This window comes from Pituophis catenifer, unplaced genomic scaffold (genome assembly GCF_029215685.1).
Source record: "Pituophis catenifer annectens isolate HBS135680 unplaced genomic scaffold, rPitCat1.0.hap2 SCAF_1, whole genome shotgun sequence".
Classification (NCBI taxonomy): Eukaryota; Metazoa; Chordata; class Lepidosauria; order Squamata; family Colubridae; genus Pituophis; species Pituophis catenifer.
This window is the reverse complement of record NW_027256881.1, coordinates 235,520,254-235,538,154: the sequence shown is the minus strand read 5'-3', so window position 1 is coordinate 235,538,154 and position 17,901 is coordinate 235,520,254. Positions and strand designations below refer to the sequence as shown.

At 34.8% G+C, this 17,901-nt stretch overlaps 2 protein-coding genes across 2 annotated transcripts; both read left to right on the top strand.

Moving 5' to 3' along the window:
• The first annotated feature begins 2,687 nt into the window (after positions 1-2,687).
• On the top strand, positions 2,688-3,623 carry LOC139327406 (olfactory receptor 5AR1-like). Its single transcript, XM_070957224.1, has one exon. The coding sequence runs from the start codon at positions 2,688-2,690 to the stop codon at positions 3,621-3,623; it is 936 nt and encodes a 311-aa protein (XP_070813325.1).
• A 3,961-nt stretch (positions 3,624-7,584) lies between these two features.
• LOC139327405 (olfactory receptor 5AR1-like) lies at positions 7,585-12,984 on the top strand (the record flags this gene model as incomplete). Its single annotated transcript, XM_070957223.1, has 2 exons — positions 7,585-8,504; positions 12,975-12,984. Coding segments are annotated over exons 1-2 (930 nt in total), but the record flags the coding sequence as incomplete, so codon positions are not given.
• Positions 12,985-17,901: the final 4,917 nt, after the last annotated feature.

The following is a 17,901-nucleotide window of genomic DNA, read 5'->3' as shown; positions in this document are numbered from 1 at the left end:
AGTTCTACTACACCAAAAGAGCCTCTCTGAATCTCATTGGGATGTTGGGTTTCCTCCAGTATGTATATAAATCTCATCCAAATCCCAGGTGGAATTTTCTCTCCAGTGGGTTTTCCCATGCATTTTCTCTTGGAGGTAAACTAAATGAAAAGCCTCAATGAACCTGACAAAGTTGCTGAATTTACTCCTCGAAGTCAAGGAATTTATTTCCAGTTTTTGGAAAACAGGCTCATAGCGAACATTCATTTCCTTAATGACCATAGTGTTTGCGTAAGAAGCACCACATAAATGGTCATAAAATTGGGTCAGTCACATGGGTGACCTGCTTTAGGACTGTCACAACTTATGACCCTAATGGCCAGGCTCCATTACTGTCGTAAGTTGAGACTAGCTGTAAAAGGGCACTCTTCCTCCCTCCCTCCCTTCCTCCCTCCCTCCCTCTTTCTTTCTTTCTTTCTTTCTTTCTTTCTTTCTTTCTTTCTTCTTTCTTTCTTTCTTTCTTTCTTTCTTTCTTTCTTTCTTTCTTTCTTATAATTTAAATGTTCATGATAGTACATGTTTCTCTTTAGTGTTTGTATGTGTGCATGTATTTATGTATTTGTTTGTTTGTTTATATCCTGCTTTTATTATTATTTTTACAAATAACTCAAAGTAGCAATCCTATGCAACACAACTTCCTTCTCTTGTCCCCCCGCCCCAAACAACAACCCTGGCTGAAAGAAAGTGGCTGGCCCAAAGACACCCATCTGACTTTCATGGTTAAAGTGAGACTTGAACACTGTCTCCTGCTTTCTAGCCTAGTGCCTTAACCACTAAACCACTTTTATACAATAAAATAAAGTAACAATAAGAAAAAACATGGAATAATTGAACAATGACAGATTGCAACTTATTATAATTGTGTATCATTATTAGAAATATATAAGTTGATTGAATGTAATAACTATGATCATTTGTACTAGTTTTACTTGTTTTAGACTGTATGACACTCAGATGCCACACTGTTCACACATTGATTTGATATGTTTGTAAAAAAATAAGAAATAAAAAACATTTAAAAACCCCACTAAACCAAACTAGTAATCATTCTGATCTCTCTAGAAACAAGAGCGTAGAATAGATTTTGGGCTAATGTAATGATCCAATAATAATGAATATTTACCAGCTAAATTTAATAGTTTTGATTTATCATGGGGAATCATTAGATATTGCTTGAATATATCTATAATTGTACAATTGCAATCTTCCAATTAAGTCAAGCCCAGTTGGAACAACATTCATTAATTATGACAATGTGGTGTGTGTTCATTGCTGAGTTTGTTCTGAACAAACAGCATAACATTGAATTAAATCTTTAGCATTCAGAAGGTCTTCTGAAAGAAAGAACAGGCTCAAGAAGTAGAGATAATATATTATGAAGGAAACTTTCTTTGCCATGATTACAGAAGGCTTATACTGTAAGCAAGCCTTGGGTAAGCAGATGTTGAGTCATGCCGTCTTTCTTAATCTTAAAGTAGTTTTTTCTCTCATTGCTAAATGCATAGGTTAATCAGAAGATCAAAATAAAGGCATATTCCACAGAATTTTCCTAACAAAAGTTTAGCCAGAAAAAATAGATTGTCCACTTTTTACAAAGCAACGTAGTCTACATGATATGATTCTTGGCATGTTGACCCCAAAAATATAATTTGACCAAGCAGAAGTATTTGATGCATAGTTTGTGAAGAAACATGAGATCTCATTCACCTGGCACGTTATGTCTGTATCACACCATATATGTTCACCAGGCATGTTTTGCTCTGATGGTTCTGTTCTTTGTGATTAGTCTTCTGAGAAATGCATGTCAAACATTTCCCCAAATGATGGGGGCAAAAAATTAAAAGGGGACAATTCCATACCACGCCCCAAAACTCCTACATTCTTTATCTATACCCATAAATGAATCCTTCTGAACCACAATAAATCTCATTTATTCCCAGAGTAAGAAATTTCCAGTGTAGCAATTAAATTTGCAAAGAATCTCCCCTCTACTTTAGATGGATCTTCTGGGATGCTTTCTTTAAAGGTAATTGCCGTGCAGGGGAAGATCACATGGGGATCACAGATAATAGATAGGGCAAATATTTCCCTCTGCAGCTTCACCACTTGCACACTCCTAAAGAACCCCTTGTTTTCATGTTGCAATTAGATTTGCTAAACAAACAAACTTCTGATACCAAAAGAATCTGATTGCTATTTGAGGACCACAGTTAGGATAAAATGCTGCACATCACTCAGGAAGACTCAGTGGCCACATTGAACCTTAGGCTTGAGGTTTTCTGATCTGATCTAAAAGTATGCCTATGAGATATGTCAAGATTTCCTCCCTGGTTTTAATTTCCCCAACATATAGCATCTAAGAACATTAAAGATCTCAAAAGAGGTCCCAAAAGAGGTAAAATTATAAATAAATAAATTACTAAATTAAAGGATGTTTAGTGTACACACAACGTACCAGTGTCTTATTGATGGCTTACCTTTTTATTTTACTTATGCAATGGTCTGGATTGAGTGAATATAGTACTACTAAAGAATAAGCGTATATATTTCTGGGGCTCAAACCAGTATACCAGCTGATACTGATTAATGTCCAGATATTAATAAATATGTTTTCTTTTTTTAAAATTCTCAACAGGAAGTTCAGATAGATGGAGAAGTCTCTGTTCAATCACTCCAGAGTCACCCAATTTATTTTTCTGGGTATTACAAGAAAGCCTGAACTCAAACTCCCTTTATTCATTTTGTTTCTTATTGTGTATATCATTACTGTGGTAGCGAATTTGGGGATTATTTTTATAATCAGATTTGATGCCCGGCTTCACACTCCTATGTATTTCTTCCTTAGTAATCTGGCTTTTGCTGATACCGGTTATTCATCAGCCATTACTCCTAAAATGTTGGTGGACTTTTTAATGGAGAAGAAAATTATTGGAATATTTGGCTGTGCAGTTCAAATGTTTTTTTGTGTCCTCTGCGGGAGCAGTGAATGTCTCCTACTGGCTGTGATGGCCTTTGATCGGTATGTGGCCATCTGTAGCCCACTGAATTATTCAATCATCATGTCAGAAAAATGGTGTGTCTGGCTAGTAGCTGTTTCATATGTTCTAAGCATTTGTTATTCAGTTTTATATATTGTGTGTGTGTTTAGTTTACCCTTTTGTGGACCAAATGTGATCAATCATTTTTATTGTGATATTCCTCCACTGCTAAAACTTTCATGCTCTGATACTCACATTAATCAGATAGTAATATTTGTACAAGTAAGTATAAATTGTGTAAGTACTACACTGATTGTTCTGATTTCATATGCCTATATTCTGTCTACTATTCTGAAGATCCGCTCCACTTCGAGCAAATCCAAAGCCTTTTCCACCTGTTCTTCTCATCTGATTGTTGTCAGCTTATTCTACGGGACAATCTTTTTTATGTATTTACGGCCCAGTTCTACATATGCACTAGAAGAAGACAAAGTGGCATCTTTGTTTTATACGGTGGTGATTTCCATGTTGAACCCTCTCATCTACAGTCTGAGGAACAAAGATATGAAGGAGGCATTTCAGAAAATTTTGGGGAAATTGCTGTAATTTGAAAGTACATTATTAGGTCAGTAGATACCTATACATTGTATATGCAACTTTAATTGTCTAAAATAAGATTCTGTATGGGCTGAGCACACAGCCAGGAAACTGAATGAGTACTAACCCAGGTAATAAGATCACTATTTAGACTACAGTAAACCTGGAGGATAACTTTTCTTTCACATTCTAGTTTTCTATAGATATATATTTGCTTTCACAGAAAGCATTAAACAGGTGATCTGATGGTATTTATAACACCATAATGCCACAAAATGACATAATGTGGTCCTGCCGATAATATCAAAGCTAAATGTTTGAATGACTATTTAGGTTTTCTTCTCTAAATATTTATTTAAGTATCTGAGTGAGCAACTGGAGAATAAAATCTTTTATTGCCTTCAAAGTCTTATGCATACATTTTTGAGAAATATAATTTCAGGATATAACGTTAGGGGAAAAACTATTTTTTTTACTCTGTACAAATATTATGCAGTTTAATCTGTTTAATTTGCTGAAGCAAAAGCCAGCTTTTAGTTTCCTTTACATTGTGCAGTCATGGGAATTGTTACTAAGGTATACATACTCAGTGATCCCATTATCCATCATACACTTAAAATGAATATATAGATCATGGCATTTGAATGAACTAGGAGCCACAAATGCATTTCTTGTCTGTGGGATCTTATCTGCAACATTCTTAAAAAAATTTAAGCCATCTTTCTAACTCAGTACTGCTGCCATCTCTTGTCTGTTGAAATTTATAATTCTCTTTAAGTATTTTATGTTCTCTTATTCACATTTTGCCTTCCTCGATGATAGGGAGTAAGAGTGGAAATCCAAAATATCGCTTTTATATTACCTGACACTTTTTGGGGGGAATTAGTTAATAAAAACCATACTTAATGTGACCCAACTATATTCAAATTTAATATACATTCTGAACATCCATAAATTTTTGAATCGAATGCTCCTAACTAACATGATTAGGAGAGTTTTGCCAAGAAGTTATCATTTTAGATTGCTTTCAAAACAGATATGAATGTCACTGACTAGTAGGCACATAACCCTTTTATGATCATGAACAAATTTCATCCCCGAGGCTGCACATAGTATCTATATTTTCTAAAATTGAAACAAGCACTATCTCTTTTTCTATATATCATTAAATTGTGATGTTTTTTGATGATTTTTCTGAAATTATGGTCAATAAAGAAATTTGTGGCTTCCGTTTCAAATTCTGTTTCAAATCTTTCCACTGCTTTGGTTTTATTTATTTTTTTACACGTCCACTGTTTGTGTCATGACATTTCCAACATTTATTGTGTTGGAAATTTTGCTTAACTTAGATATGATGGATGGAGTTTTATACCATTTATAGAACATTTTGTAGCAATTTTCCTTTAAGTTATAACTGGGTATAAACTTTAAAGATTTAGTCCATAATTCTTTCCAATATAACATTGTAACTGATTCTTTAAAATTCTGGATTCGTTTTATCATACAGCTTTTAATTTGTTCTGTGTATCATATCTTTTTTTTTCTATTATTTTTTATTAAAAAGTTTGAAAAAGAAAGTTAAAAAATTACGCAAACTAATAAAAATTAGAAAAAAGAAAAAGAAGAAATCAAAGAGAATAGTAAATGTGCAAGAAAGAAAGAAAAAGAAAAATAGAAAAGAAACAAAAAGGGGCAAAAAGCAGCTTCCAATTTTCTTTACAGTAACTATAAGTACAAATATAAATATACCTCTTATTCTATGGTTACAACTTAATTCTTCTTTGCATAATCTAACCTGTCTAATAATCAAAGCCATAAATCATTTTTCTCTCTTTTATGCTAAAAGTCCATAAGTTTCTAATCATCAATAAACACAGATATTGTCTTCTCTTTGATCAAAGAAATCAATTTAGCCATTTCAGCAAGTTCCATTATCTTCACCAACCATTCCTCCATTGTGGGTATTGTAAACCTTTCCATCATTGTGCACCCAATAATCTCGCTGCAGTTATCATATATAAAAACAACATTCCATTACTTTTTTTTTCAACTATATGTCCATTAATCCCAAAAAGAAAAGCTATACACACACACACACACACCAACAGATGTGTTAGTTTTGTAGGAGTCTTTCAAGTTCTTCTTTTTTCTTAATATACTGTATGTCATTTATTTTTGAGAACTGATTTTATCCTTCTAGCATTTGTAATTTTATATCCATATCCATTTCCCAAAACTATGCATGGTTTTCATTTTCATTTCATTTTTTGTATTTTGTTACCCTGTTACCTCAGCTGAGCTATTACTGATATCTCTTTGTTTTATTCATTGTTCTTAGCTTTGTTTTCCATTCATTTTATTAAAAAAATTATCTACCTTGGAATACTTTTTCATTCAGGACCTGTGCTCCTTTTCCCTACCAACATTCCACATTCACTCTAATTTCTTGTATCACCAGATGGGCCCATAGATATTGATTGACTTCATATCATGTCTTTGGTCAACTGAGGTTAGCCTTAGACATTAGTCAAAGCTTAACACATTTTAATGTAGTAAATTCCAATAACAGCAGTGTGTACCAAAAAGATATCCAGTTCTTAGTATAAATAGAACATTTACACAGCTATAATGATAGTCAGCTTTATTAGTGGAACTCAGTGAATATGTGGAAACAACCATCTTTTCTAACTTAAAGCAGCTACTGCATATTTAAAGCAGAGCTTCTTAATGGGGTTGACAAATATACCCAAAGAGCCTTGGTGGCGCAGCAGACTAAAGTGCTATTAAGTAGCACCAGCTGCCTGCAATTACTGCAAGTTCAAATCTCACCAGGCTCAAGGTTGACTCAGCCTTCCATCCTTTCGAGGTAGGTAAAATGAGGACCTGGATTGTGAGGGCAATAAGCTGACTTTGTATAAAAAAGAACACCGCTTGAGGGGGCCAAAAAGCCCTACTAAACATGTATATACAAAAGTATGAAGTATTGCTTAATGCATTGTAAGCCGCCCTGAGTCTCCGGAGAAGGGCGGCATATAAATCGAACCAATAAATAAATAAATACCCCTTAACACATTATATAGGAAGTCAGCAAAGCTTTGCAGTTTGGGTTGTTTAAGCAAACAAAGGAGGGCTTTGGAAGATAGCAAGGCAACAGATCCTGAGCATCCAGCTGACACAGAAGAAATGCTATACGGTTGTTAAAAAGAAAGTCCCAGAGGCCCCAGAACATGAATAAATACTCTGTGGGTATCTCCTTAAATAATCACAGAGACGCAATGCTTCATGTTACAAGTAAGTTAGTTACTAATGAATTTGAGGTCTGACATTTAAGAGACTAGGCTCAGAAAGACAAACATGATAATAAACATGTTTGCCTTAAGGCCAACCACGTGCCTGCTTGTAGGAATGCTGAGCAATGGCTGGAACTGATAACAAGGAGCAGGAATGAAAGCAACAAAATTAAATGATGGTGGAGCTGATACAAAAAATGTTCCGGGGAAGAAGAGAGTCTGGAGAACTATTCAAAGGAGGCAAAAGGTTTATTTGGATGCAGGGGGGAGGAGCGTTAAGATATTGCAAGGTTAATAAAAAGTGGGTGGGTAGAAAAATATGGAAGCTAGTAATATGAGTAAAAAAAATACCCGGGAAGAGAGAGAAGAGTCTATTGCTTGCATGACTCTTTAAATATTTTTGGCAAAGGACACAACTAAAAGAAAAAACCATCTGGAGAAGTTTCTGTCAGCAAACTTGTAGGGTAGGTTAGAACCGTTAGGGATTTTTAGTTATCAGATTTTGTTTCATTTTTGTCTTTTACATATAATTTTAGGATTTTATTTTCAAATACTAAAAAGAAACAAAATCTTGTTTTAACTGAGAAAAATGGATGGTGATATGATCTTGACTGGTCTAGGTAAACATTTCATTTCACTGTATTGTTTCATATTTTAAACAGGAACTCTTGCTGGGGGAAATGTCCTGGCAGAATCATACTACCATAAATGAATTCATTTTTCTTGGCTTGACAAACCAAACAGAGCTACAATTGCCTCTCTTTGTTCTCTTCCTAAAAGTGTACACTGTCACCTTATTGGAGAATCTGGGAATGATTTTACTAATCAGATCTGATGCACAGCTTCAAACCCCCATGTACTTTTTTCTTAGTCATTTAGCTTTCGTGGATATCTGTTATTCTTCAGCCATCACTCCCAAAATGTTGGTGGATCTTTTAGCAGAGAGAAAAACCATTAGATTTTCAGCCTGTGTAGCTCAGATGTTTTTATTTGTTATCTTTGGAATTACAGAATGCGTTCTGCTGGCTGTAATGGCCTATGACCGTTATGTGGCTATTTGTAAGCCTTTTCATTACCCAGTCATTATGTGCAGGAAAAGGTGTGCATTGCTTGTAGCTGGTTCTTATGCAGTTGGCTTATTTCACTCATTGACACACACCATATTTACATTTACTTTATCTTTTTGTGGCTCAAATAAAGTCAACAATTATTTCTGTGATATTCCTCCACTGCTTAAGCTTTCTTGTTCTGACACCCATTTTTATGAGATGGTTATATTTGCTCTGGTTAGTATCAACTGTGTAACCACTACAATGACCATTTTCATCTCTTACTCCTGCATCCTGATTGCTGTCTTAAGGATAAGCTCCACAGAGAGTAGACGTAAAGCTTTTTCCACCTGTAGTTCCCACATGACTGTGGTGGCCATCTTCTATGGGACAATTTTCTTCATGTATCTACGACCGACTTCTACTTACACTCTGGATCAAGACAAGGTGGCCTCTTTGTTCTACACAGTGATGATCCCTATGCTGAATCCCATGATCTATGCCTTGAGGAATCAAGAGGTGAAACATGCCTTTCAGAGAATGATTAGGAAGTCTGTTTTTGCAAAATGGAAGAGTAGAACAATAGAGACACTTTAATTCTGCTCTCTCCTGGATTACAATCATATTAGAGCTATTTGCAATTGATCAATATTTCAGATTGTGGTTCTTAGGTGTGAGATTTTTGACCAGTTATTGATCTTCAGATGTTATTGAAAATACTCACATTGATGTGAAAGTGGGGAACAAAGTCATGTCTGATAACATATTTGATATTGTACAGTCTTGAATAGGATCAGTCCCTGGTAGAATATTAAGGTTCTGTTTCCACAGAGGCTGAAGCTGTGGTCACAAGAGGATGTTAAGTTCATATTAGTGACATCTGGGAAAGTAGAATTAGGCACTATAATCCATTTCAAAAATATGTTCAAGTACAGCAACAAAGTTAATGTTTGTAGCAATTTCTTTTGTGTATATAAAGGACAATCAACAAAGTCTGATTCATTTTTTTAAAAATTACATTGTGCCAGAATAGCATTTTATAGAGCACCTCTTCTATATCGTTGATAGAGAAACAACTACAGATAATAATGAAGTACAGACTCTAGCACACATCTGATATTCCTTTGTCTTCAGGTTTTCATAGTTTAATATTATCTGAGAAGGTGGTATATTTTTTCCCCTGAACTCCATCCTAAATTTATATTCTGCCTTTCCTCCAAGGGCTCAAGATAGCATATACAGCACATCCCCTTCCATTTTTTTCATATAACCACAATGCTATGAGGTAAATTGGGCTGAGAGAGAGGGAGAGATAGAAAGAATGATTGGTCCAAAGTCATTCATCAATCTTCCATGGATGAGGTAGACTTGAATCTTGACATCCACAGATCTAGTCCCACTCCTAACAATTATACCGCACTGGTTTCTGTAACCTATAGAAATGAAATCTTCAGTCTTTATATACTATATAAAGTTTCTATACTACAATGGCATTGCTCAGAATGAAACACAGTAACATGCCAGTTCCATGTCAAAATGGGGGACATTGTGCTTGTATTGTAGTCCAGAGTGTTTCTTAATATTATGAGGGATAATGCAGTGCTGATAATTTGCAGAATATAAAGATTTATTTGAAACAAAGAAATTGGTACTTCTATGATAGGTCAATAAAACATTTGTTTGTTTGTTTGTTTGTTTTACTCGTTTATTTTAAATGCTTTTATGCCAGTACAGTGAAATGATTGTAAATGGTTTACAAAACATATACAATAAAATTATAGAACACACAAACTCTCAATTAAAGCACAATCACAATATCATAATTAGCAGCACCAACCTCTGCATTAAGTATCTCTATCCTTCATGTCACCATCCCCAAATGTCTGCTTAAATCATCAAGTTTTCACTAAGTTTTCACTTGCTAATCTTAACAAGATTGTTAACCTTAGTTTAGCAGGGAATGGATTCTTCAAGAAGAGAGCTCCAGCAGAGAATGTTAGTTACAAGTCTCTTTCCAAGGCACATCACAAGGGATGGGGACAGGTAACATGGTTTCTCTACATTGGCACCCAATAGATGGGCAGATACTATCTAGAAAAAAACAGTTCTGCAGATATTATAAATAAATAACTTTATTGTCATTGTACCTTTATACACAGTATCCCCATACAACGAAATTCACTTAACACCCAAAGACCAGGTCCAACACACTCCCAAACACACTCCCACCCACCACAATTCTCCACCCCTAAACCACCCAAACATCCACACAATAGACCAAGTAATACTGTCCAATAGCTCACTGATGGTGGCCCTTTAGTTCATTGTTGAGTGCAATTATAGCTCTGGGATAAAAACTATTCAGAAAACGTGTGGTCCGAGTTTTAATTGTTCTGTATCTTCTCCCACAAGGCAACAGTCCAAAAAGATTGTAAGCAGGATGGGAAGAGTCTCTGAGAATGTTATGCAACTTTCTCAAACAGCGAGATTCGAAGATGTCGTCCAGGGCTGGTAGCTGGAGTCAGATGATATTCTGGGCAGTTTTAATGATTCTCTGTAGAGCTTTTTTGTCCACTACATAGTTGCTCCCATACCATGCAAGAATGCTATATGTCAGGACACTCTCAATGGTGCTCCAATAGTAGGACAGAAGTAGATGCTGAGATAGATTTATCTTCCTGAGCATTCTCAGGAAGTACAGCCTCTTCTGTGCCTTCTTCACAAGCATGTTAGGATTCATAGTCCATGAAAGGTCTTCCGAGATATAAATGCCCAGAATTTTAAAACTACCCACCCCCTCCACCTCCTCACCATTTATGGACAATGGTATTCAAGCTCCAATCATGTAGTTCTTTATACGTTTATTACTAGCACCCTGAATTGTATCTGGAATCAAACTTGTGGTCAATAACAGCATCTGAAGTCCTGGTGTTTCACAATAGCATTCTGTATCTGCTGAAGTTTCCAGATGGTTTTCAACAGCAGTCCACTAACTAAAATAACTAACCATATAACTAAATACAGATCAACTATTAGCAATTTTAAAATATATGATTTAAAATACTACTATGTAATCAAAACTGAGTTCCTAAAATTGATGCTTCTATATATATAAGCAGGGGTGAATCCAGCAGATTCTGACAGGTTTTAGAGAACCGCTAGTGGAAATTTTGAGTAGTTCGGAGAACCAGTAGCGGAAATTTTGAGTAGTTCAGAGAACTGGCAAATACCACTTCTGACTGGCCCCAGAGTGGGGTGGGAATGAAGATTTTGCAATATCCTTCCCCCAGGAGTGGGGAGGGAATGGGGATTTTGCAGTATCCTTCTCCTGGAGTGAGGTGGGAATGGAGATTTTGCAGTATCTTTCCCCTGCCACGCCCACCAAGCCATGCCCACCAAGCCACACCACGCCAACCAAGCCATGCCCACGGAACCAGTAGTAAAAAAAATTGGATTTCACCACTGTATCTAAGGCAATAATTGTTTTTATATTTTGACAGTTCTCAAGCATTTTTTAGTTACTTCATAAAATATTTGAAATCTTGGCCTGCAAGAAAGAAGCTTACATAAAGTCACAGGAGAGTCTAAGAAACACACAATAAGCAGAGTTAATAATAGAGTTCCCTAAATATCTAGAAAAGAATCAAAGCCAATGAACTCTCATATCGACACATTTATGTCAAGGGATTATATTAAAGCTGCGCTCCAAAACTACATAATGGATAATCTTAAAATACACTATCATGAATCTGCTATGGTGTTAGGAACTGAGAACAGACTGAAAGGTCTTGGAAATATAAAACATTTGAACTGATTTGCAATGATTATACTGGGTGGAAAGTCATTTCTAAAACAATTTGCTTGAGAACTAAGTTTGCCCATTTTATATTCTGGAGAAATGATGCTGCAGTAGAAATTCTATATGGACTATATGGAATATCTATTCTATATCTATTCTTTTCTTTAATCAAAATGGTCAATCTAGCCATTTCTGCCAACTCCATCCACCTCTGCAGCCATTCGTCCATTGTGGGAATCAAAATGTCCTCCCATTTTTGTACGTACAGTAGTCTTACTGCTGTCAACATATATAAGACCAAAGTTCCAATTTTTTTCTCCAAGTCTTTTTCCATTAAACCCAAAAGAAAATTTTCTGGTTTCATCTTTATCTTTGTTTTAAGAATTTTATGTATTAAAATATGAATCTTACTCCAAAATTTCTTTGCTTTATCACATGTCCACCATAAATGATAAAAAGTCCCTTCTTTACTTCTGACATTCATTTGAAATACCTTTATATATTTTAGATAACTTATCCGATGTTAAATACCAGTGATACATCATCTTATAAAATGTTTCTTTTAAATGATAGTTTAGTGTAAATTTTAAACCCTTCATCCACATATTTTCCCATTGTTCAAGCATCACATTATATTCAAAATTCCTTGCCCACTGAATCATACAATGTTTTGCATGTTCACTTTCCAAATTCAATTTCAATAACATTTTATAAATCTTAGCAATAATATGTTTATCACTACCACATACTAAGTTTTCCAATTCATTCTTAACAAAATCAAACCTGTCACAAGTAAATGCCTTATTCTCCATTATGTAAATAGTACATGAGTAGTGTTTCAGGGGTTAACTTATTCTTTACTTCTTAATGTATTCATACTTTACCACTCCCATACTTAGCTCCACCCATTGTATATATAAGGAGCTGCATACGTCCATTCTGCGCTTCTATCTGTGAATATTTTTTTTTTATTGAAAAAGTTTTAAAAACAAACATATTTTCCCCACAACCCCCCCAACCCCTCCAACCCCCCCTCCCCCTCCCCGACTTCCCAGAGCAGAACACAAGGTATTTCTATTGATCTTTAACAATAATCTAAATTGCATAACCAATCAATAAACTAACACCCCTATAAAAAAATTTCTTAACCCCCCATATATAAAATCCTATTTCTTAAACATAATACATCTAATATCACTTATATAACACTTATACAAATAAGAAAAGTCATTCATAAGCTATTTGATATTTTTTGGTCTGGTACTTATTTTGTATATAATCAATCCATCTTCTCCAGTCCTGTATGTACCTTTCTTGTGTGTGATCCTTCAAATATGCTGAAATTTTAGCCATTTCAGCTAAATTAGTTACTTTCAATATCCAATCTTCAATAGTAGGCAAAAAGTCCTTCTTCCAATGTTGTGCTACCAGCAATCTTGCTGCTGTTATCAAGTTCAAAATCAATTTAGTCTCTGCAACTGTACAATCCATAGTTATACCCAGTAAGAACAACTGTGGAGTAAATTTCAATCTCTTTTTAAGAATATTCTGCATCACCCACCAAATCTTTATCCAAAATGCTTTGATTTTTCTACAAGTCCACCATATATGATAATAAGTTGCATAATCACAGTCACATCTCCAACATTTAGCTTGCACATTAGAATACATACATGATAATTTTTTAGGATCTAAGTGCCATCTATAAAACATTTTATAAAAATTTTCTCTTAAGTTTTGTGCTTGTGTAAATTTCACATTTCTAATCCAAATCTTTTCCCAAGTTTCCATCATTACTGGCTCTTGAAAATTTTGTGCCCATTTAATCATACAGTCTTTAACCAATTCAGTCTCAGAATCTATTTCCAGTAAAGCACTATACAACCTTTTAATATGCATTTGTTTTTGATCTCTAATTTGTTTAACCAAATTCTCCTCATTTTGCACAAAGCCAGTTTTTTGATCTTCCTTCCATCTAGCTTGAAGTTGACCATACTGAAACCATGTATAAATAATACCTTCTTCTCTCAGTGTATCTAAAGATTTCAAATACATTACCCCCCTTTCCATAATAAGAAGCTCTTTATAAGTAATCACCTCCTGTTTTTGTTCTATACTTATATTTTCTATTGCATGTCTAGGATTTGCCCATAAAGGTATCTTATAATTTAGCTTATATTGATATTTTTTCCAAACCCTTAACAAAGCATTTCTTAATATATGAACCTTAAATACTTTATCCACTTTTTTATCATATAACAAATAGGCATGCCATCCATATAACAAATCATAACCTTCTAAGTTCAAAATTCTCCCCTCAGTTAAATTAAACCAATCACTGATTTGTGATAAAACCGCTGCTTCATAATATAATCTTAAATTAGGCATTTTAAGACCCCCTCTTTCCCGTGTATCTTGTATAATTTTCATTTTTATTCTGGGTTTTTTCCCAACCCAAATAAAAGTATTAACACCTTTCTGCCATTCTCTCAGATTTTCATCTTTCTTAAGCACAGGTATCATTTGGAACAGAAATAAAAATCTTGGTAAAACATTCATTTTAATTGCTGCAATTCTTCCCAATAAAGACAACTGTAATTTTTTCCAATTTTCCATATCCTTCTGTACCTTCTGCCAAAGTACCTCATAGTTGTTTTTGTATAATTTTGTATTTGAAGCTGCTATGTATACCCCTAGATATTTAACCTTTTTAACTATTTCAAAATCTGTTAATCTTGCTAGTTTGTCTCTTTCAAATGTAGTCATATTTTTAACTATCATCTTTGTCTTATGTGAATTAACTTTAAATCCTGATACTTTCCCATATTGATCAATTATATCCAATATGTATGGAGCCGACTCTATAGGTTGAGATAAAGTAATAACCAAATCATCTGCAAAGGCTCTTAATCTGTAATCTTGTTGTCTAATTACAATACCCTTCAATTTTTCTGAATCACGTATCTTATTCAATAGTACCTCCAAAGTCAAAATAAATAATAGTGGGGACAGAGGACACCCCTGTCTTGTTCCTTTCTCAATTTTAAAAGCCTCTGTTAAACCTCCATTAACTATGATTTGTGCTGTTTGCTGCTGGTATATCGCTCTAATTGATTGTGTAAAATATTCCCCAAAGTGCATTTTCTCTATTATTTTAAGCAAAAATTGCCAGTTCAAACGATCAAATGCCTTCTCTGCATCCAAAAATATAAACGCTGCAGGGACTTGATTATTTTTTTTCCAAATATTCCAGTAAGTTTACAATTTGTCTAACATTGTATCTCATTTGTCTACCTTTTATAAACCCTGATTGATCATTGTGAATTATTTGTTGCATAACTGGCATTAGTCTATTAGCTAATATTTTAGCAAAAATCTTATAATCAGTATTCAGAAGTGAAATTGGCCTGAAATTCTCCGGTTTAATGGAATTTTGATCCTCCTTTGGAATTAGTGAAACAAAGGCTGTTTTCCAAGAAGGTGGTACTCCTCCTCCTACTTGTATTTTATTAAATAAAATTTTTAGTGGTTCTAACATTTCGGATTGTAAATGTTTATAATAAACAGCTGTTAGTCCATCTGTTCCCAGAGCCTTACCTATTTTTAATTGTTTAATTGCCCCAACAATTTCCTCAGAAGTTATTGGCTGATTCAATCTCTCTCTGTGTTCCAACGTTAATTCGGGAATCTCCATCTTTAAATATCTATCAATATCAACATCTTGAATTGCATCTTTAGCATATAATTTTGTATAAAACTCCAAAAAAGCCTTTTTTATTAAATTCTGTTGATAAATCTCTTTACCTCTAAATTCTATCTTGTCTATAATACGTGATTTCTGTTTTTTCCTCATCGTGTAAGCCAACCATCTCCCAGGTTTATTAGCATTACAAAATGTGTTATGTCTGGCATATTGTATGCTGGTTGCTACTTGCCCCGCCATTAACATATTAAATTGCTCTCTTAAAATATTAATCATGTCTTTTGCCTTTTTATCTCCCGGGTTAGTTATAAGCAATTGTTCTTTCTTTTTAATTTCCTCCTCTATCTCTTTCCATCTATTTTGTTGTTTTAATCTATATTTATTATTCAAAAAGATTAATGTTCCTCTCATATAAGCCTTACACGCATCCCATACCATCTCCATCGAAGTTCCTTTGTTCATATTATTAATAAAAAATTCTTTCATTTGTTTTTTAAACTCACACAAATTATCTTCATATCTGAATAAATTCTCATTTAACCTCCAAGACCTCCTTTCCCCTCTCTCCTGCTCTAGTTCCACCCAAACTGGGCTATGATCAGTTAAAGTTCTTGGACATATCTTCGTACTCTTCACCCTAGAAAAAAGATCGTTTGTAGTTAATATAAAATCAATCCTCGAAAAAGATTGGTGCCTATCTGAGAAAAAAGTAAAATCGCTCTCCAATACGTTCCTTTCTCTCCAAATGTCTCTAAGCTCCATATCCTCCAAAATATCAAAAAAAGATTTAGGCAACTTGGCACGCATGGAGATCTTGGAAAGACTTTTTTTATCTTTCTGGGTATCTAATACCCCATTCCAATCACCCATTAAAAATAAAGATCTATAGTCCCATTGTAATATTTTGGTATGTAAAAGTTTGTAAAATTTATCTTGTTGTTGATTAGGTGCGTATACTCCTATTACAAGCAGCTTCCCACTCTGTGTTGTTAATTCAATTGCAATATATCTACCTTGAGTGTCAGCCTCAATTAAATTGGCCACTAAGCCTCTTTTAACGTATATTACTAGGCCATTTTTCTTTTCTGGTGCTGATGCCACAAAATGTGTACCTAATTTCGAATTTATCAAGTACTTTTGATCTGAAGATTTGATATGCGTTTCTTGCAAACAAATAACATCGTTCTGAAATTGCTTCAAATAATGAAATATTTTCTTCCTTTTTTGTGGAGAATTTAAACCGTTAACATTCCAAGATAGAAATTTATTTGCCATCTCTGGGCGTTCCAAGCTTTGAGAGCATCAGCTGAACCTCCTCCGCCATTTTGGACTTCGGCCTAGCTCCTCCCACTGCTTGTGTTTTTTGGGCTTGTTGAGTTGGATCTTGAGGCTGTTGTGCCAAATGTTGTTTATAGGTAGCTCTTGTCAGTCGTTGATCTTTTGGCAGCTGAATCATCGTTAATGACTCAAGGGTTGGTGGTGGACCCCCACTCAATAATGGATCTTCTTCCAGAATAGCTCCTCCAGCTAGTGCTTGAGCATAGGTTTGTGGTTGCCCTCCATCTTTCTCTTGTTGAGTAATTTCCAATTGCTTTCTAGCACCCCCTGGTGAGGGTGGCCTTCCAGCCTTTAAAACATTGGCATAAAAATCTTTTGCCTTTCCAACTGTGTTTAAACGATGTCTTTGCCCAGCGTATGTCACTATTATCCCAAATGGGACATCCCATCTGTACTGAAGTTGCTGGTTTCTTAATTCATTCACCAAAAAGCCAAACTGCTTTCTGTCTCTTAACATTTTAGGAGGGAGCTCTTTCAGGACCACCAGCTCTTGTCCTTCCACTTTAATCTTATTTCTATAAGACGCTTGCAAAATGTCATTTCTAACTCTCCTTGTTGTAAAATAGATCACCACATCTCTTGGTAGCTGCTTTTGTTTTGCCAGCCAGGAATTGACCCTGTAAATTTTGTCCATTTGAATTGCCACATCTTCTGGCCTTTCTGGAATCAGCTCTGCTAAAGCATTGGAGCAAACATCTTTTAAATTTTCACCACTCTTTTCTTTCAAACCTCTCAGCCTCAGGGCAAATTCCATTGACCTGTATTGTAACATAACCATCTCGTCATCCACTTTCTCTGTCTGTATCATAACCTCTCCTAGTTTAGTTGCAAGCTCCAAGTTGGCATCATCAATTTCCCGCACTCTCTCCTCAATCTTTAACATGTGAGTAGCCAATCCTGAAACTGCATAAACAATGTCATCTCTTATTTCATCATGTTTTTCCTCCACCACACTTGTAAGTTTCTTTAACTCCTCTGAAAATTCTTTCATCATTTCTGTCTGATTATTCAGGGCACCCATTATAAATTCTTTAAGGTCTTGTGACTGTGTATCAGCCGGAAGTTGTTGTTTTTGAGTCACTACAGGGGAACCTCCTCCCCCTTTAGA